The 15,806-nt window shown below is 40.5% G+C and overlaps 1 protein-coding gene across 2 annotated transcripts in view; it reads right to left on the reverse strand.

Moving 5' to 3' along the window:
• Positions 1-128: 128 nt before the first annotated feature.
• sesn1 (sestrin 1) overlaps positions 129-15,806 on the reverse strand; it is a 56,777-nt gene continuing 41,099 nt past the window's right edge. The window contains exons 1-9 of one of the 2 annotated variants that reach the window (XM_028039692.1): positions 4,501-4,782; positions 3,843-3,908; positions 3,548-3,748; positions 3,275-3,457; positions 2,947-3,183; positions 2,601-2,855; positions 2,325-2,515; positions 2,081-2,225; positions 129-1,995 (exon numbers count right to left, since the gene is read on the reverse strand). In XM_028039692.1, coding sequence (XP_027895493.1) covers positions 1,909-1,995; positions 2,081-2,225; positions 2,325-2,515; positions 2,601-2,855; positions 2,947-3,183; positions 3,275-3,457; positions 3,548-3,748; positions 3,843-3,908; positions 4,501-4,602 — 1,467 coding nt within the window. In that variant the 5' untranslated portion in view covers positions 4,603-4,782 and the 3' untranslated portion in view covers positions 129-1,908. Of the gene's footprint in view, positions 1,996-2,080; positions 2,226-2,324; positions 2,516-2,600; positions 2,856-2,946; positions 3,184-3,274; positions 3,458-3,547; positions 3,749-3,842; positions 3,909-4,500; positions 4,783-15,806 lie in introns of those variants that run through there. The other variant, XM_028039691.1, reaches the window with a different exon arrangement.

Here is a 15,806-nt window from a genome sequence, read left to right on the forward strand (position 1 = left end):
CTACCTATGATGTGAGCTTATAGTTATGGTGATTGTGCTTGATTCCCAAATTGTATTGGCTTTGTGTCTTTCATGAAGTAGTAAAAGTATATGTTTTAAGGACAAAACTACAAACAGTACACAATAACTCAGTATTATAGTTTATTTTTTTTTAAACTTTTTCCATATTTTCATATAAAAAAAGTGTCAGTAACTGACATCAGTCAGGAGTTTGAAAGAAAAAGAAAACTTCCACTTCCTCTCAAACCACTTTCAAATGTACCATTCCTTTATCATTGCAGTTCTGCTCCTCCTCACATCATCGTTCACCTGATTTTCTCAGTCCACCCTCAGAAGAATGCAGTACTTTACTGATTTTTAGTAAACAAAAGAAATAAGCAGAGACCTTAAACCTCTGTTTAAAATAATAAAAAAAAAAAGAAGAAGCTGCTTTTGCACTGGTTAGACTTTCCTCGCAGGGAAATAAGCACAACTACAACCTTTTTGCGTTCGAAAGCTATCGACCGCAGGCAGCCCTGTGTGAACTCTGTATCCCCGAGCAGCAGCCCAAAGAGAGTCTCTGCTCACCAAAGAGCACTTTTTACATGTTTTAAAAATAATAATAAAAAAAAACAGAAGAGGTATTTTACTGGTAAAATTCACAATCAAAAGCTTTGAAAGAGTTAGGTCAACCAGTCAGGCGGGATAAGCGGAAGACGAGATATGACGGAAGCAAACCCCCTCCTGGAGAACCTGGTTTCCAAACTTTCTATTCAATTTACATTTCTGTGATTTTCTTTTTCCCAATACAAGAAAAAACAAAAGACATCATCAATGAAAAGAACAGTTTTCTCACAATAACAGAGCTACAGCAGAAGCAAGAAGGCTTTCCTTCAAAGTGCCTCGCTTTTTTTTTTTTCTTAAATGAAATTCCAAGACATACATTTCTTTTTCTTGCTTCCACTTATTTTTGTGAAGCACACACAAACACTCACACCTCAGTCATCAGGATAAACATAACGCATCCACACCTGTACAGTCAAACTCAAAAAGGGCTCAGACAGTGTTCTTTTGAGTTTTTCACCCCACATGCAGGGGTTTTCACACTCCTCGGATTAGCTTACTTTGACGTTTGAGATTTGGGATGTGGTTAAGGGAAAAAGAGGGCGGGGGTAATGCAATGGATGTTTAATGGACAGGGGCTTTTATAAAGGGATTAAGGGAATTGGGTGAGGGGTGATTTTGGGCATCAATATGATCCCATTAAAATACAACTGGGAGCAGCAGCATCAGCACGTATGCACACTGTGCTGGATATAGTTCAGGCACACGTAGAAAACACTGAAACAAAAACGACAACAACACTAGAGTTAACACATTAAAACCATCCCCCTTCTCATACAAAAGTGAAATAAAAAGATGTTTAAGAAACTAAACAGATAACAGTGACGACAGAATCAAAAGTGCAGGCTGGATCTGGCTGCACAGCTTTCTTTCTGGGAAATTTCACCGGGATTCTTGATCCTAACATGAAGTGACACAGGCAATGCTGGAATACTGAAATGTAGTCCTGGATGTCTCCAGTGTCAACGCTCTCAGCCGGCACAACCTCCGGCCCCCAGCAGCGCTTGAGTTTGCTCAAGGCTGTCCTCTGTTGGTCGGTTTTGGCACTGCAGGCAGTGTCTGACTATGTTTGTGGATCCACTTGTAGTTTGAGATGACTTTTCTCCAGTAGAAAATCTTCTTCCCTTGATTTCCATTTGTTCCAATCTTCTCTGCACTGCCCAACCAACAACCATTGTCAAAACCAAGAGCTCTTTTTGCTTACCCCCCACTGCCCCACCCCCCAAGAAAACCCTCCCATGTATGTTTTTTTTCTTTAAGTGTTCCAGAAAGAGCAAAGACAACAGTAAAAACGCCAAAAGCACTTCATGTCATGTAGCGGGTGATCGCTCTCAGAGCGTATAACAGTTCTGCTTGCATCCGTGCTTCCATAAGAAGCAGATTAACGTGGACCTGCAGGAGAAAAGAGTGACATTAACACACTGCAGCAGCGTTAACCACACATAAAGAGCTCAAAACAGGAAATTCAGAGCTGTACCTTCTCGGAGTGCTGAAACTGCCTCCAGAAACTCTCATACATTCGTTTGGTGGTCTTCTCAGGGCTGCACACCATGGTCTTGATATAGATTTTAAAGCTGCGGTCCAGAAGCTGATTTATCTCCCCATAATCATAGTCATCATACCTGAAGAAGACAGTGGAAAGCTGTCAGGAGCGAGAACACAGAGCGAGGCAGAGCAGATTTTATTGCCAACATAAAATCAGATCCTATCTGGTGACGTACCTGATGCCAAACATGCAGTGGATGTAGTTCCAGATGGCTCTGCGCAGCATGCTGGTGTCCACGTCCTTATGTGTGGCCATGGTGTTGTATGTGAGGTTGTAGGCCATCTGAAACTTCTCGTCCAGCATCTGGCCCACATCAGGATACAACCTGTTGACCAGAGAGAAGCCGTGGTCCTCCCAGCTGTAGTCCTGCGAGAAACAGACGCAACATCTCAATAACAAGCATCCAGACAACGTTCTAAAGCCGCATCACAAAACCGCGTCTGAAATTTACCTGTGCTCTGAATGTGGGCACCTGTTCCCCCCTCCGAGAGAAGTCCTGGTAGCCGTAGCTGGTGTCCTCAAAGTGACGAGAGATGTCTCTGGAGGGGACACACTCCTCATCCTCCGACGTGACCACCAACATGCTTTCCGTCTTCTCCCTTTCAAAGCGAGTGGCCATCTCCTCCTGGCTGGCCTCTTCGTCGTCACGGCACTCCTGCAGCTGTTTCATCCTCTCCATCAGCTCTTCCACCTCGCCGCACATCTCCTGCGAGGACGAGAGCAGGTAAAGAACAGTCAATGACAATAAAGTGCTTGCTCAATTTAGCAGGTTTTCCTCTTTGTAGGCGACCACTCACCTGATTGCCCAGCAAATCGTTGTGATGATTGGCGTGGCCGTTGCCGTTGGCTATGTCGCACACACAGTACTGGCTAACGGAGGGCGGTCTGAACGTGTGTCCCCCGTCGCAGTTGATCTCTGGCATGATGCCGCAGCCGAAGGTGAAGGAGGAGAGGGAGTGGTAGTGGGTGAGCAGGACTAGGGCGTGGATGAGCTCTGCCAGGGACCAGCTGTGCTCCTCTGCCTTCAGGAGGCGCTGAAAGCAACAATCGGGACAAGTTGCTGAACAGAACCACAACTAGACGTCCGATTCTCGCAGCCGCAGCCCGGGATCTCCCTCTACTCACCTCGATGTGCTCCTTGGTGAGAAGCCACGGACGGTGGGCTAGGATTTTGTTGATCTCCCCGAGCTGCTGCAGCTTCTGCGGTGCTTCGTTCAGGCCATTCAACCACTTTGTGTTCCCCCCGACATGAAGGAAGTCGTTCACGTGCAGGTTGACCAGGTAGGAGCACTGGTGGCGAGCAGCCGCCTGTACCGTCAGGTAAAAAGATCATCAGATTGACAGAAAAAAGCAGATTCAATAGTTTACTTGGGGAGGGGTGGGAGGAGAAGGACGTACCATAATGCAAATGTAGTGCCTATAGTGCAAAGGCAGGGGTCCGTCCATCTGCAGCAGGTAGTGCTGCGTCCGGAGAAAGCTCCCCAGGTACTGTGGGTGGAAGCTCATCACGAGGGAAATGTTGTCCAGCCGATGGAGGGCTGCAAATGCATCCTCAAATATCGCCTGCGTACTGGCGTCCACTTTACTGACTTGAAGAATCTAAAAATAAAAAATTTAAAAAATTGCTAATTAGTTTTTTTGTTGTTTACAGCCGATCTTACAGTCTTGGATGAGATTAGAGATCGTCTCCTACCTCTTTTTCAGGGATAAATCTGCTTGGTCCACTTCCTAGGGGTCTTGGAATCCTTATGCCTAAATCCTATAAGACAAGAAAAAGGGAAAAATATGATCAGTTTTAATTAGAGAGGAAAGGAGAAGTGAATGCTGCAGTTAAATGGTGCTAGAACCTTCTCTCTCTTTTTCTGCTGCAACACCGAAGGAAAATCAGATTTGAGTCTCATTTCTGCATAATATATTTAGGGTTTTTTTTAAAGTAAAAACAACCTGAATGTTAAGCAAAATACCCCCCACATTCACAGAGAAATCTTTACATTGTCTTGTTTTGTCCAGTAACTTTCCGCGGCTTGTCCAGACATGTCCCCGAAGCACACGCTGGGAAGTCCGGCAGAAAGGCATCATTCACAGGTGACACCGTGTTTAAAACACATCCCATATCTGCCTGCTTTTTAAGATTTAAATTCAACAGATGAGCATGGAAGATTTCCTTCCTATAAGTCTTCACTCTCGTAAACAAGTCTGGACAAAAGACTGCACTGCAGCCAGTCCGCTGGAAGGACAAATGTCGCTTAAAACAATTCACAGAAACGTGACACCGTTTTTATTCACGCACAGCAAGATCAGACACCCCAATAATGCAAGAGATTTTTCATTTTTAGCGTCATTTGTTTTACCTTTTTGTTGAGCCGTTCACAATGGGTGCATATCTTAAACAAGTCTGTCACTGCGATTGAATTATTCTCCACGTTTTCTGACGGTGCGATGGCGTGCCTCATTTCGTTTCCTCCGTTTTTCCTCTGCTTCTTTCCGCGGAGCAGAGAATTTATAAAATAAACTGTGTAAATTTAAATGGCTCTGTTTCCTCCTGTCTTTGTTCCTTGGGGCACTGGTGGGGGAAAGTGGCTAGGCAGGCGAGCACTCAGCTGTTGCGGCCCCCTCAGCAGAATAGCGTCCTTTACAGCTCATACATTCGGTAAATAAGTCGAGGCTCGCATGAGTGACACCACCAGCGGCCAATCAGAACGCGAAAACAGATTCTAGACAGCCAATAGCGGTGCTAGACCCTGACGGGGCGTGGCTAAGCGTGAGGAACGATTGCGTCCTAAACGTGAGCAGAAGGGGGGTGTGACAGTCCCCCTCTAAGAAAACATCATCACTTCTCTCTGCTGCTTCTTTTGTTCTCTGTTCCTATTGATGATGATTGAACTTAGTGTTTTTATTGCTCTCTGTGTGCTAACTAAAGCCTGCAATCGACTGCAGCAGATTCCTGAACGACCTTTCCACCCAAATCAGTTAAAATTAATACTGATTTTTTTTTTTAAAAAAAGCATGATTATGCTCGTTTTTGATCTGCATTTCTTAAAATAGACCTGAGTAACGCTGTAAGGTCAGTTTTAAGCAAAGATAGCACGTTATCTGTGTGCATCTTTGCAATGTGCATGAAAACAACAACCAGCTCTTGCAAGCAGCAGCAAGCCCCCCTGTCGGCCCGTTGCTGTACTGAAGGAGCAGACCAGAGGAGGAGGTGTAAGTAAGCTGAGCCTCCAGCTCTGTTTGGTGAGCAGCAAAAATAATTATATATATATAAAAATGACATAGAGGTCCTCTGAAAGGACAGGCATCGCCACACCGAAATGGATGACTGCATGAGCTGCTGTAACAACAACAGCCCTTCAGTTTGTGGTTTTGCACCACAGCCTATCACATCACATAAAACCATAACTCCACCAATCAGACCTCACTGAAGGTGGCCTTTTAAAGCCAAGAGGAAGCAGAGATAAGAAAAAGACAGCTCAATAGCTTTGTTTATGCCAAGTCTGACAATAACATGTCCAGTGGAACGGCTTTTAACTAGTTTAAACAAAGCACAAGTTACTAAGTAAATGATTCCTCCCCTGTGACATCAGGATATCCCTTTAAAAGGCAAATTTTATTGGTAGATTACAGTTTTCACCTGACATTGACCTCGTTTTGATCTTTCCAACAAGATTATTGAGCCAGTTTCTTTGACATACAATGACCAAGACGAGAGCCTTTCATCAACTCAAAAACTAAAATATAAATTTTATTAAATTATATTTTAGGACACAGTTTTATGTACCACGATGTTAGTATAAAGTATTTGCCTGTTACAGATTTTTAATGTTTTTGCTTTTCTAGGACTTAAACATTTCTTATTAAACAAACTTAAGTATAGGGCAAAAACTGTTTTCAAATCACTCATTTGAAAACAGTTCATTTTTCCCATGAATTGATTACTGCCTGGCCTCTAGTAGCAAGAAATTCCTCAGCTGAACCTGTCTGACGACATGAAGTAGGCTAAAAGATCTGAAAAAGTAACATATGTGCCATGTGATGGAGAATCTCCAAACATCACTTTACACACAGTTGATGTACAGCCTAATCTTTTAGAGGTGCTGCAGCATGCGCTTAGTCAAGACATCATAAACTCTCCAGTTTGTTCAACATTTCTCCTCAGTAATGTTAAAGATTCATTGTTTTTGCAAAGGTTGTTGCCACCAAGGATGGCACAAAAAGCTATAAGATTTAGGAGACAATTTGTTTTTTTTCCAGATGGCCAAGGTTTGTTGGGAGAGCTTTATTCTCTTAGTAAGTGAAATCATTATTTTAAAAATCTACCTCTTATATTTAATGCAGTTATCTTCATCAGATGCTAAACCTTTATGAGCCACAGCATTTAGATTTGACAAAAAAGCAAACACAGCAGAAATCAGTAAAGAAACAAATACTTTTTCAAAGCAATGTGCACCCAAAGTCCTCAATAAGGGTTTAAATGGTGCATTTAATGCAAGGTACCACAGCCAAGACAACACTTATATTCAACAATCTTGACAGGCCACAAATAAATTGCAGCACACAGTGAAGTGCTTTTGTTTTCCAAATGCCAGCAGGTAAATTAGAAAAGCATCGTATTTTGGTGGCTGTGGGCACACGGAAGCCCATAAATATCTGCATGTCATGGTTATTAGGGTGGCTTTAAAATAACATGTTTTTGCAGCTAATTGGGGAAGGGAGGAAGAGAGGCTCTCTACCACCTAAACATTCATCCATTGACATTAGTATTTGTAGGACTCTGAAAGGTGAAAAACAGATAAACAAGTTAAATGTGGAAATCATGAGCTAAAGAGGAAGTTAAAAGAAGGGAGGCAAGTCAACAGCTGTAAGCCTGCCTAGCCAGTTTCTCAACCACTTTCTAGCCCCCAGCACTGATAGCTGTTTAGCACCATATTCAGCAGGTTCATTGTGTGTGTGGAGCCAGTTCCTGCCAGCTCCTCTCATGACGCCACAGGTTGGGGTGCTGGCCAGTGGTAAACATGTTCCCACAACTGGAGTCAGCACTCCCGGGCTTGCTGGGAGCCCCATGGCTCAGCAAAGCTGCACAAGAGGCTGGTCAGCATTAGGGCTGACGACACACCAAACCTTTTCACATAAAAGCGCTTAGGCTCAGGGGTCCGGCCTCGCAGGCGCGGCCAAACGCTATTGTCAGCGTGCACACACTGACTAGGCAGTTAGCGTTTGCACAACCGACGTGCTCCTATATGTCGGTTAGTGCTTTAGTAAATACTGTAAAACATAATTTTGAGTTTTTGTGCATCAATTTTGCATCAAAAATGAGACTATTCATGCAATAAACCTGGTTTATTTCCAGTATTCTTGTACCTAAACAGCCCCAACGTCAATATTTGTTTTTTTCCTGGGATTATATGTGATACACCAAGACAAAGTAGCACTGAATGGAGCTAAGTACAGGACGATCTAGGAATAAAGCTGTACAGAATGATGTTCACAGACTCCCTCCATTCAATATGTCCGAGCTTGACTTAGTGTGCAAGGAAGAAAGGGCAAACATTTCACTCTCTAGATGTATATGGCCTTGGCCTTTATGATAAAACATGAAATAACTCAAGGGGGATGCATACTTTTGCAGAGTTCTGTGAATTTTGCTATTTTAATTTAGAGAAAAGTGTATTCATTTTCCATTTTTAAGGGGCTCTTTGCTACATTAACAGCGTGTGGATGCAACGCTAGCTTCGGACGAATCGGTATGGAAAAATCTCACATAAAAATTAAAATAAAATAAAAATCAAGAAAGTACGACTCTAGACACAAAAGTGATTTTAAATAAAGTGACATTTTAAGGAGTGAGGTCTGCACACCCACCTCCAGATTCCTCAGGTGTTTATAGATAAGATTATTTCCTGCATTTCATTTTCCAGCATTGACATGATTAAAGAAAACGTGTCTTTGCTGCTGTCACAGCCTGCTACTCTACACATATTCTCGTTACCTTTTGAAGATTGCTCAGAACACAATGTGACATATAAAACCACACTGCGGATGTCTCAGGGGAATCTGAAGACATACATCGTTAGGCGTCTCACTCATTGTGTTTGATGTCACCTGCAGGGAGCCTGAACTGTCAATCAGCTATTTTTACAAGAGGAACTGCAACAAAGCAAATAAGAAAACTATCAAATCACTGAGTGAAATTAACCAGGACAAGATATTTTGAGAAGTTTCTTGCTGTTGCTGGGAAAACACAGCAACAGCAAGAGTCGTTTATAGACAGAATGGCAGACAACATGCCGGGAGCGGTCGGACTCTCAGAAACAACAGGAATCATCTCGGATTTGTTTGAGGTACTCATCAGCTAGAGGAAGGGCGTGAACAATGGATATGTTTCCACTTGATTTAATGTCAATGAAAATACACTCCAACTGCTGGAAAAGCAGAAAAAAAATATTCAGTTATTTTATTTTTCACATTATAAACAAGATGAAAAGCTGTTTTTAGCAAAAGTATTCAAATTCACTTTTGGTCTACTTTTTATAATCTCAAAATGTTGAGAAAACACCTTCAGACAATTTTCAGAACCACAAAAAGATATACATGTTAGTTAGGTATAAGACATGAACATAATCTACAATTCACAGTTCATCTGCAAGATTACTTTAAGGTATTTAAAACATATTAAAGGACAAAGTAGTTTTCAAAAGTAATGTGAATTGATCCAACTGAACAATGTGCATTTGAGGCACAAACATCAACAAAGCATTATTAGCTAGAATATAAAATAAAACTGGTTTATTTAAAGTTAAAAGTACTAATATTCAACTCTGAGGTAGAAAGGTTTTGTAGGACGTTTTCTTATCACACCATGTATGACGGCCTATCTAAAAACAGGATTTGTGTGGGTGTAAATATGAAGAAATCAAACGTATTTGTGACACATCAAGTCTTGTTCCATTTATAGAGCATCACTTGTGACGTTCTCAAATTACTGTGCCTACTTAAAAATGTTCAACAAAAGTTTATGACACGTTCCAAGTGCTTTTCTTGAGAACAGAAAACCAATTAGTAATCCAAATGTATATTTACAGTTATTGGGTGACATATAGACTCAGTCAGGTGCTTCTTGTGCAGAATATTATCTAACAAGCTAAAATGTTACTTGGTTAATTAGTCAGGCTATGAGCTCTGGTTCAGCCTGCATTTTGCTGCTGCTTACAGCTTGTTTAAGCTTAAAACTCATGCTGCTCCTTTAATTTCCAAGCCAATTAGTCTTCCTTTCAGCCAGCAGACCAGCAGTGTAAACCACCCAATCAGTCTTGGGTGGTTTAAAAAGACTTATTTTCTTATTTTATTCATTGTAATACCAATAAGTAGCCCATGCATAAGAAAAACTAATGTAAAGTTCACTTCTGCAATATAAGCATTAGCTTGTGAAGCTAAAGGAGAAATAGTAAAATAAGACCGATGCATCTTCTCTGCAAGAGCAGAAAAGCAGGAAAGGCAGAAACATCATTTTCTCTTCATTTCACAGATCATCAACATGCTCTAAACCTTAAAGATCCGATGTCATTATATCGCCTCGAATACAAAGAAAAGCAAAACACAAGAAACTAAGACAGAAAATGGGCTCTAAACTCTTTGCTGTCAGTAGGCCCATAAACATAAAAAGCACAACATAAAAGCAAACTAAACTGTGTTCAGGCTTTGTAGAGTTAGTCATTTTAAAGAGAGAACAAAGTGCTAATGGTGCAAAAGGACTTTATTTGGACATATTTTATAAATGGACCATTAAAAAACACAACTATGCAGCAAAAATATGTGAATAAGAGTTTTACGCTCACATTAATCTTGTCCAATCACCAACCTACGCTCTGTGAACAGCTACTAGTCATTCAAAGTTAATTTATCTTCCTTTATAAAACCACAGGTTAGATGAAATCTTAAGTGCGAACACCAATGAGTGCTTGTGTAAAAAAACTACTTTGTGGAATATTTTCCACAATGTAAAATGTGCTAAAAACCGGCGATTAAATCTGAAACACGTGACAATTTCGTAAAGTGAGTCATTTTTTGACAAGTTACTAACATTGGGAGCTACTTTCTCCTTTCCAGCTGTTTCCCTGCTTTACGAGAGCTCATAAGCCTTAATGCACTAAAGAGGCTGATAAAACTTAATAAGATTCAACAACAGGAGAGGACGCCATGGCAGATGTAAACTCTTGCACATGTTTTCAGCTCTGCGGCTGCTGTGTTTTCTCATGCAGTTAGACCCGAGACAACCACAGAAAGTGTGGGGATGTTCAACAAGTGGCACAAGTCCACAGACCAGTTTAAACCCAACCTATCGGTGCGCAGAAGAGAGGAAGCAGAAAACCCTCAAGCACTGACATAAGCCTAGCAACAGGCTTCCACCAATTGCAGCGAAGAACAACAGTTTCAGGAACCAATCTTCTCCGCTTGTGTTTCTCTAGCTTTCTTAGAAAAAAAGGAAAAAGAAAACAAGAAAAAAGTTGTGCCGAGGTATGAAGTACACCGGGCAGCCTAATGTATTTGGTTTCATACAGTGTTAGTTTTGCTCTTGTGTTTGCAAAGTCATAATTTGTCTGTAGGAGATTCAGTGACAAGAAGAGGCAAAACAAAGGTCTCCGAACCTCACAGCAAACACCAAACCACATGTTTCAGATTAGCCCGGAGGCTCAAAACAGCCAGGCTTGTCTGAGAAAAACAACCAGAGAACTTTTTCCATGTAAACAGATTCCCCTGAAAGTTAAAAAACATTAAAGGGAACAATCAATACAGTTAGATTGCGGAGGTCTGCAGGGTTTTAATCATAAACAGTAAAAACTGGACAAGATATCCCCCATAGCACTCTTCAAATGAAGCTCTAAATGCGAGTCTCTGCATCTCAGTGAACGTTTAACATAGAAAAATGAAAGTTTAACCCTTACCTCCCCACTCGCAGAGCAGAAACAATAGCAGGAATAAGTTTTTAAAACCTGTTTTCACTGCATGTAAACACTCGGAGCGTGATCCATGTGAGAATTAGAGTCACCTTTTTGACCTCTCTAAATCTTGTTCCTTGTTCTCAATGTTTTTTTCTCATATTATCTGTGTACTTTGGCAATATATCAGAGCGGAGGGAGTTTGTAGGGTGACGCTTTTCTAACAGTGACCGGCGACCCCCTCCCCCCACCTCCACCACCATACACCAGACCAGCGGGTCCTAGACCTGTGTGCACCAACGCTGCAGCGAGGAAATGGTCTTTGGATTTTATAAAACAGAGAGGAACTGCAGGGAGTACATTACAAATAAAAAGTAAACAGCATGGAGGCAGAAGTGTCCATTTGCAAAAATCTGTTAAGAATCTATGGGCACTGTGGGCAACCATTCAGGAAAAGGCGTTGGCTTTGTTACCCAGAGTGCACATGTGGAAGAGCGAGTTCCCGGGGATGTTATTCTAACAGGGATATGGCAGCTGTCACAATATGGCGAGGTCTGAGAGAAAAGATCTCACAGAAAAACAAGAAAATACCAAACCCTCCCCCTACTATCTTTAGCTTGATATGTCACAGCCACCACAAATCAGCACAAAGCTTCTCAGTTTGTTAAAAACCAAAAACCTGCAGCTTTGCTTTGACATCTTGCGGGATATTAGTGGAAATACTAAGTGTATGTTTAGTCATTTTATTTGTAATTCAGAGACAGTAAACTGACCAAGAGGAGCCCATATCAATTCTAAAGAACTCATAAAAAGGACAGCTTGCGGTCTGCTCTTATTTTGTGCCTCCTTGCAAGCACAGCTGTTTTCTTTTCTTCCCCTGACAAGACCTCGCCTTGTAGCTGACTGAGCAAAAAAGAATTGACTCATCCCTTCTGGAGTGCAGCCAGAAAGCTGTTGGTCATCGCTCTGTCATTTAAAGAGGCGGTGGTGGAGAGATCCAACCCGCTTACCTGTCGTGATAAGAAAAACAGAGGTGTTGATTCACTGCCATAAAGCTACATGTTCATACAAGAGGAATACAGCAGACAACAAGAGAGCAGAGCCTCTTGGAAAACAGAAACCTGTAGAGCCACAGAGTCTGAAAGTTTTACTGTTTCCTTGTTGCCTTTTTTAGAAAGCACTTCAGCGCTTTGCAGAAGAGGAAGGTTCGTCTCTTCTGCTCAACAACAATCTCCACTCACTCATAGACGCCGGTTTCACTTCTGTCTCTGCTTTTCCACTATCTGCTCTCTCAATCTTTAGCCTTCACTGAGATGCTTTTTGATTGCAAAATGGAAAAGGTTATGTGATACTGCCGTATTTTAAAAGGAGCGAGGAAATAATCTGACCTAATTGCAATCATCAGAACCAGAACGACCGAGTCATATTACTTCATTAATAGGTGATGAGCTCTGGTACCGAATGGTGGAGCAAAACGGCAGCCAGAATCAGCTGTCTTTCTGTATCGATAAAAAAAAATACTTAAAGGTGATAACTAACTATGCCGGTCATGCTTAACGCATTGATAAATATGCACTCTAATGTTCTTTAATTTTCTTCTTTTCAAATAATAAAAGAAGTGATAATCATGTGTAGTGTGTGGCACATGATTTTATATATATATATATATATATATATATATATATATATATATATATATATGTAAAATCAATTTACTGAATTTTGTACCAGTTGAGCTCTTCAATAAAGCTTGAAGAGGTGGTTCAAAGTGATTGAAGTTTTTTCTGTCCCTCCCTCACCTGTTGCTTCACTCTATCTGCTTGAGTGGCTTAACACACGTGTAGCATGTAGCTTTAAAACAATGTTACAAATAAAAGGTGACCCTTCTTGAGTTTTAAACATCCGCTGAATTTGTTATTATAAAGTAAGAGAAAAGTATGGGAGTCAGCTCATTATACTTTTATTACTCCATTAAAGTTTAATTTTCAGAGCTAAAAGCATTAGGAGAAATAAAATGCAACAGATAACATCAATATTTCTAATTATTTTTGCACCAGTAGGAGTAATTGTTATTAATCAGATCATGGAAATATTTGGTCAATATACCGAGAAGCTTTTAATTATAAAGTGTGAATTTTACTGACTCAGTGAAGCCTGCAGTTTTCTGGCCGATCACAGATTACTGATCTATTAAAAATCCTGACCCGCAAATTCCGATTTTGTCCGATGCCAATTTCTTTTTTTGTCTAAAATGTTGCTAAATGTAGCAAGAAAGTTGATGAGTTGCCAAAAGTGAGATGACCATTGCTAAATGCAAACATATTGATCCGATCTGATGGGCCGGTTTGCTAGTCAAACCTGTCTCACAGCAGAGGAGAAGAAGATAACAGTTGATTGAAATACCTTTGCCGGGGTAGATAAGATTGCTACTTAAGATCGGCTTCACATGTAAAAATTGGCCGCTCTCCGATTTCCCAGAGTTAGGAAAATCGGCACCGATAAATCGGTATATCCCTAGAAATGTTTAAGTTGTTTTAAAATGTGGAAAAACATTTAGTTTGACCAGCTCTCTGTTCTAAATTATTCCTGATACTCCAAGCAAAAATCACTCTGTTTGCTGTAGTTTGGCAACTTAATCAAAACATTATTTAAAAACAAAATCCGCACTGCCCATTTAGACAAGATTGGTGTGAGTAGAGTCTTCTAGATGTATTCTTTGGCTGGTTGGCCAGATAATCAACATCCTTAATCGGTTTTTGAACAGAGCAGACGAGTAATGAATCACTGCTTTTGTGTCTTAGGAGTAAATCCAGGAGTAAGAGGAAGTTTTTTAAAGGAAACATGAGTCCGGGGGCTTTTAGGGGGAAAACTGTAACATAATCTTCTTTGCATGTTGGCCAGTGATTGCTGGATTGTACAACTCCAGTAAAAAAAAAAACTAAAAAAAAACAACTTACTTTTACTTGCAATGCAGTTTATAGTTAACACCTCAGCTCTGCTGGATTAAAACCCTATTTAAAGCTGATTTATTTCCAATTTTTGCTTTTAACTAGCACAGGCCAAAGGCCCACCATGCTAAGTTACGGCCGCTGAATCATGATCATTAATCTCTGGCGGCTCCCCTTTTCTCCTCTCCAATGGCCTACTTTCCTGGGCCGCAAGTTTAACTTTAAACAGAGCTGCACTAAATATACACACAGGAGCCAGCAGATTTAGAATGTGCAAACATGGGGGATGGGCATAACATACACAAACGTATGGCGTATCCACATGCATGTGCATGTGAACACTCTCGAGACTATAACCAGCAAGTTCCTAAAAGAAGTGAAATCACATGACATTGAGATCACAGAGTTTAGTGGGGAAAATGCTAAGGTAGGCAATTTGAAAATGCTTGTAAATACGTGACCGCGACTTGAGAAAAATCCAATAATGACAGCAATACTACATACTATAGTGAACTGAAATATTAAATCATGAATTGTGAATAATTAAAGGGCCAGTACAAAAACAAACAAACCAACCATGTCCTCCCAGTAGGTTTACTGTTGAAATCTAACATTAATATGATATTCCTTTATTCCTTTATTTAATCACGTAAACCCCGTTGAGATCTAGATCTCATTTCAAGAGGGACCTGAGCAAAAATTTGCAATACATAGCAACCTGGTTACAAGATAAAAACAATTAATACATATGCACAAGTATAAAACAATAAAAACAATTTAAAAACAATGACACATTTGGAGGTCTGAATATTCAGTTTATTCAGTTATTGTGATTTTTTTTTTTTATGTGAGAATTACTAACAGCAGCCTCAGGTTTTAATGTTAGCTTCTATAACTAAAGATAGGAATGGATCCATACTGAATCTAAAGGTTTATTCAGCTGATGCGTGCTTAAAAATTTATGAAGCGCCTGGTTTATTACCTGGCTCTGTCTGACTACCAGGTTACCCAGAGTTTGCATCCCTGAGGCAGTGTTTTAATAAAGTGGAGATGGCTCAATGTATACAGTTAGGTGAGACTGTACTTTAAAGAAATATTGGTAATAAGTGGTTCACTTATTACCAATATAACTCAGAGAAATCTAAGTCTTTAAGAACATAACTCCTGTAGTCACAGCAGGGATTTCTGTGCTGCAGTGTTTTTTTAACCATTGCCCTATTGCTTGAACACACCCATTTCAAATGGTTAAAAAACTGAAAAAACTCAGCATGTCATCAAGTTCATCAGAAGCCTGTTAATGGCCCATCAGTTTAAATGAGGTTGGGTGAAGCAGGCCAGCAGGAGAACAGGTGCTGCAGGCTCTTGAAGGGTTGCTCGGTGCGATTTGTATCTGCACGAAGATCTTTAAAGACACATGGACGCAGACAAGTGGCGTCAACATTCTCATCTATTTGGCTTTAAGTCAGAAATGGGAGTTATTTGACTATTTTTGTTTAGCAATTATATTTAAATGATAGCTTTTACACTTAGATAACTTTCTGGTTTTTACAGAGTTTCCATAGTTTTGGAAAAATATGGAATTAGATCCCCCCCCCCATCTTTCAGGCTTGGATAAGTATGGAAAATGTATGTTTTATTTACCAGAGTTTATGCCTTATTTTATCTCAAAAACACAAAAAATGCTGATTTGTTTAATTTGAAGTTTTATCCTTTATTTTTCACCCTACAGTTTATTAGTATTTTGTTTTTAGAGTTGCTTCCTGGAAACTGACAGAA

Source organism: Xiphophorus couchianus, chromosome 15 (genome assembly GCF_001444195.1).
Source record: "Xiphophorus couchianus chromosome 15, X_couchianus-1.0, whole genome shotgun sequence".
Classification (NCBI taxonomy): Eukaryota; Metazoa; Chordata; class Actinopteri; order Cyprinodontiformes; family Poeciliidae; genus Xiphophorus; species Xiphophorus couchianus.